The sequence below is a fragment of the Camellia sinensis genome, chromosome 2, assembly GCF_055761805.1.
Source record: "Camellia sinensis isolate YWXY chromosome 2, ASM5576180v1, whole genome shotgun sequence".
In the NCBI taxonomy this organism is placed as follows: domain Eukaryota; kingdom Viridiplantae; phylum Streptophyta; class Magnoliopsida; order Ericales; family Theaceae; genus Camellia; species Camellia sinensis.
In genome coordinates this window covers 17,672,288-17,675,591 of record NC_138962.1, presented here as the reverse complement: position 1 = coordinate 17,675,591, position 3,304 = coordinate 17,672,288, and the positions used below count along the sequence as shown (strand labels likewise).

Here is a 3,304-nt window from a genome sequence, read left to right as displayed (position 1 = left end):
GCTTACGGCACCACTAAAGATCCTCTAGAATTTTTTTTCCCTAAAGTTTTCTAAAGTGATGTGTTGTATGGATGAGATTTAATGCTAAAAAATTGATGTGACTTGTCATTAAATCTCAACCATACAACACACCACTCTAGGAAACTTTAGGAAAAAAAAACTCTAGAGGATCATTGTTCCTTACGCACACCCTAGAGTCCAAAGCCAGGCTTCCATGGGACTTGAAGGTCTAGTTAAAAGTCTCGTCACAAATTTATTTTATGATTTAAATTTTTTTATTTCGTATCACTTGTCAAGTATATCATTATTTTAATAAAGTATGATTTGCTAAATTATTGTGCCATATTTGTATTAAATAAATGAAAAATTGATATCATTTTGAAAATAAATTATTTATTTTAAAAAAAAAACAATATAATTTAATCAACTTAATTTTTCACATAAATAATCTATTTAAAAAATACTACACAATGATTCAAATAATAGGGACACAATCTCTTATTAAGTCAAATTTACGAGCCCTTGAGTCCAATGAATTGGAGAGGAGCCTTGCTCTAAATGAAATAAGTACATAGCCATTTAATAAGTCAAATTTACAGAAAACCCTTCTAGTGGATTGGAGAGAAACCTCGTGCTAAATGAAATCAGAGGGTGTAATAAGCACACCCATAGATAAGCATGGACTGACCTGTAATTAACATCAATATTATTGGCGTTTTCAAATGATGGCATATATATATAACAAACACCCACACGCATCTTGTACCCTCTCATCTCAAGTCTCTCAAATCTCAAATTCATTGCTCAGACAACACTCAATCACAACAACTGCAACAAAAATGGCTATGGCTTTCAAAATGGTATGCAACAACAAACTTCCCATCTACTCATATCTTTTTTCACATCATCCACCACTTCAATCAAATCCACCTCTTTGTTCTAATCAATTTTTGTTTTTTTTATTACATAAAATATCGATTGATCAATATGTATCGTGATTTAAATATTTATGAATATATCGATTGATATTGAATTGCACATATATAGGCGACGACGGGGATGTGGGTGACGGATGAGTGCAAGAACTCGTTCATGGAGATGAAATGGAAGAAGGTGCACAGGTACATCGTGTTCAAGATCGATGAAGGATCTCGATTGGTGACCGTCGATAAGGTCGGCGGGGCCGGCGAAAACTATGATGATCTTACTGCTTCTCTGCCGAAGGATGATTGTCGATACGCCGTGTTTGATTTAGATTTCGTCACAGTAGACAATTGCCGGAAAAGCAAGATTTTCTTCATTGCATGGTCCGTTACTCCCACCTATACATCATTTTATTTTCCATCCTTGTTAATTGAATATTTTGTCTTTCTAATATTACATCATTTTATTTTCCATCCTTTTCTCTTTCCCTTTCTAAATTCCTTTTTAAATCTCTCAATCAAACACAACATTAGTAAATTACATAAAAAAATTCCATTTTTTACTTAGAATAGTATTGCGGTTTACATAATATAAAATTTAAATTTACATCATACATCTCACTTTAGATAATTTTTAAAACACAAATTCTACATACATAATATTTTGTGAAAAAAAAAAAAAAAAAAGTGTCATAGCCTAATGTACTAGCATATACTATTGGAATTTCATCTTTTATTAGAAATTATTATACTAATAATTGTGTATAAAGTCGATAAGCAGAAAAAGGAAGATATGTTTGATAATCTTATCTCTGAAGTTCAACAGATAAGGATCATGTTTAGAAGATAGTACCTATTCAAATAATCTTATCCCTATTCCTATAGTCAACCCAACCAAACTTGATGTCTTCTCTTCTTATATCGTTTTCCCTTTTATTGTTTTATCTTATTTATTTTTATAATTCTACAAGTGAGTAGGAGAATATGTACTATAATTCAATAAAAGGGTGATCAATGATTCAGTTAAGATTGGTATGTTGATAAAGAGTGCAACGAGGATATTATGTAATCACTAATATATATATATATATGTCTATGTCTATTGGGATTTTATTATACGTTCAATTCTTAAACTCTATAGATCTTAAAAATTATGAATCACAAAAAAAAAAAAAAAAAATTGATAGAACACATTGTTATATGAGGCTCGGCAACGTGCCTATGTCCTCGGAAGCCACACTATAGTAATTATAGAATTACACTCTTTCTCGTTGTTTTACTCTCTAAAAATTGCAACAGCCTCTTCTTTTTTCTCTTTTACCCTAAAACATGAACAAAGTTACATTATATAAGGTAAAGCCGAATCAAGGGGCTCTAGCCTAGTTGGCTAACCCTTTGACAACCAAGTCTCTCCTAAGAGGGAGGTCTTGGATTCCACTCTTAGGAGTGGAAAGGGAGGGTAAAATTTTCTTGTAAGGTATATGAGTGTGAATTTCAACTAATTATTAACTTTCGCCGATCAAAAAAATATAGGGTAAAATCTGTAAAGTTGAAACTAACAATACGGGCTTAATCCCAGTCTCAGGACTTATCTCTCTATTGAAAGTTATCTGCATATCTAACAGTATCATCCTCAAATAACAAATTATCATATAGACATAATTAACCTCACTATACAAATATGAAATTTTTTAAATTATTAATTACATTTGACTAATTGATTTTTTACAAATTTTGAAAGGTCTCCAACAGCATCAAGAATTAGAGCAAAAATTCTATACGCAACATCAAAAGATGGGTTGAGGAGGGTCCTCGATGGCATCCACTATGAAGTCCAAGCCACCGACCCTACTGAGATGGGTATTGATGTCATTATGGACAGAGCCCTATAGACATATGGCTACATTCATTTGGATTTAGCTCTCTTTCTTACTTTTATATAATACTCCAAATTATTGTGTCTTTTCTTTTTCTTAACTTTTTCTTGCATTTTTCAAAATTTTGGTGCTAATGTAAGTTATCTTCTAATTTGTAATAATTATCTTTTCCTGTGTGTAACTTAAATGACAAAGCAACTTTAATGTTTCTCACCTTTTTTTTTTTTTTTCATCCTCCATTATATGTTTGAAAACTGAGACATTAATGTTATAGTCAATAAAAAATTAAAAATAAAATTAAATAGACAATATTTATTTTTCATCAATTCAACCATGTAATTTTCATTACCATAATATGAAAATTCAGCCTTGCAGAACATCATTCACCCATATACACTATTTCTTCTAGAACCCTAACAAAATAATCACAACATTATGAGTTTTAGTACTTCTCTTAGTTGTTTTAAAATTTAAAATATTAATTTATTAATGTAACTCTTTTAT

The 3,304-nt window shown here is 30.6% G+C and overlaps 1 protein-coding gene across 1 annotated transcript; it reads left to right on the top strand.

Annotated features, from left to right (window-relative positions):
- Nucleotides 1-584: 584 nt before the first annotated feature.
- On the top strand, nucleotides 585-3,013 carry LOC114311395 (actin-depolymerizing factor 5). The gene is made up of 3 exons (XM_028257540.2): nucleotides 585-860; nucleotides 1,048-1,307; nucleotides 2,665-3,013. The coding sequence occupies exons 1-3, from the start codon at nucleotides 723-725 to the stop codon at nucleotides 2,813-2,815; spliced, it is 549 nt and encodes a 182-aa protein (XP_028113341.2). The 5' UTR covers nucleotides 585-722; the 3' UTR covers nucleotides 2,816-3,013.
- The last annotated feature ends 291 nt before the right edge of the window (nucleotides 3,014-3,304 follow it).

Coding starts and splice junctions, on each gene's coding strand:
- LOC114311395 (XM_028257540.2), top strand. CDS start 723: ATGATGGCATATATATATAACAAACACCCACACGCATCTTGTACCCTC. Junction 861..1,047: donor TGGCTATGGCTTTCAAAATG/GTATGCAACAAC, acceptor GCACATATATAG/GCGACGACGGGGATGTGGGT. Junction 1,308..2,664: donor AAGATTTTCTTCATTGCATG/GTCCGTTACTCC, acceptor AAATTTTGAAAG/GTCTCCAACAGCATCAAGAA.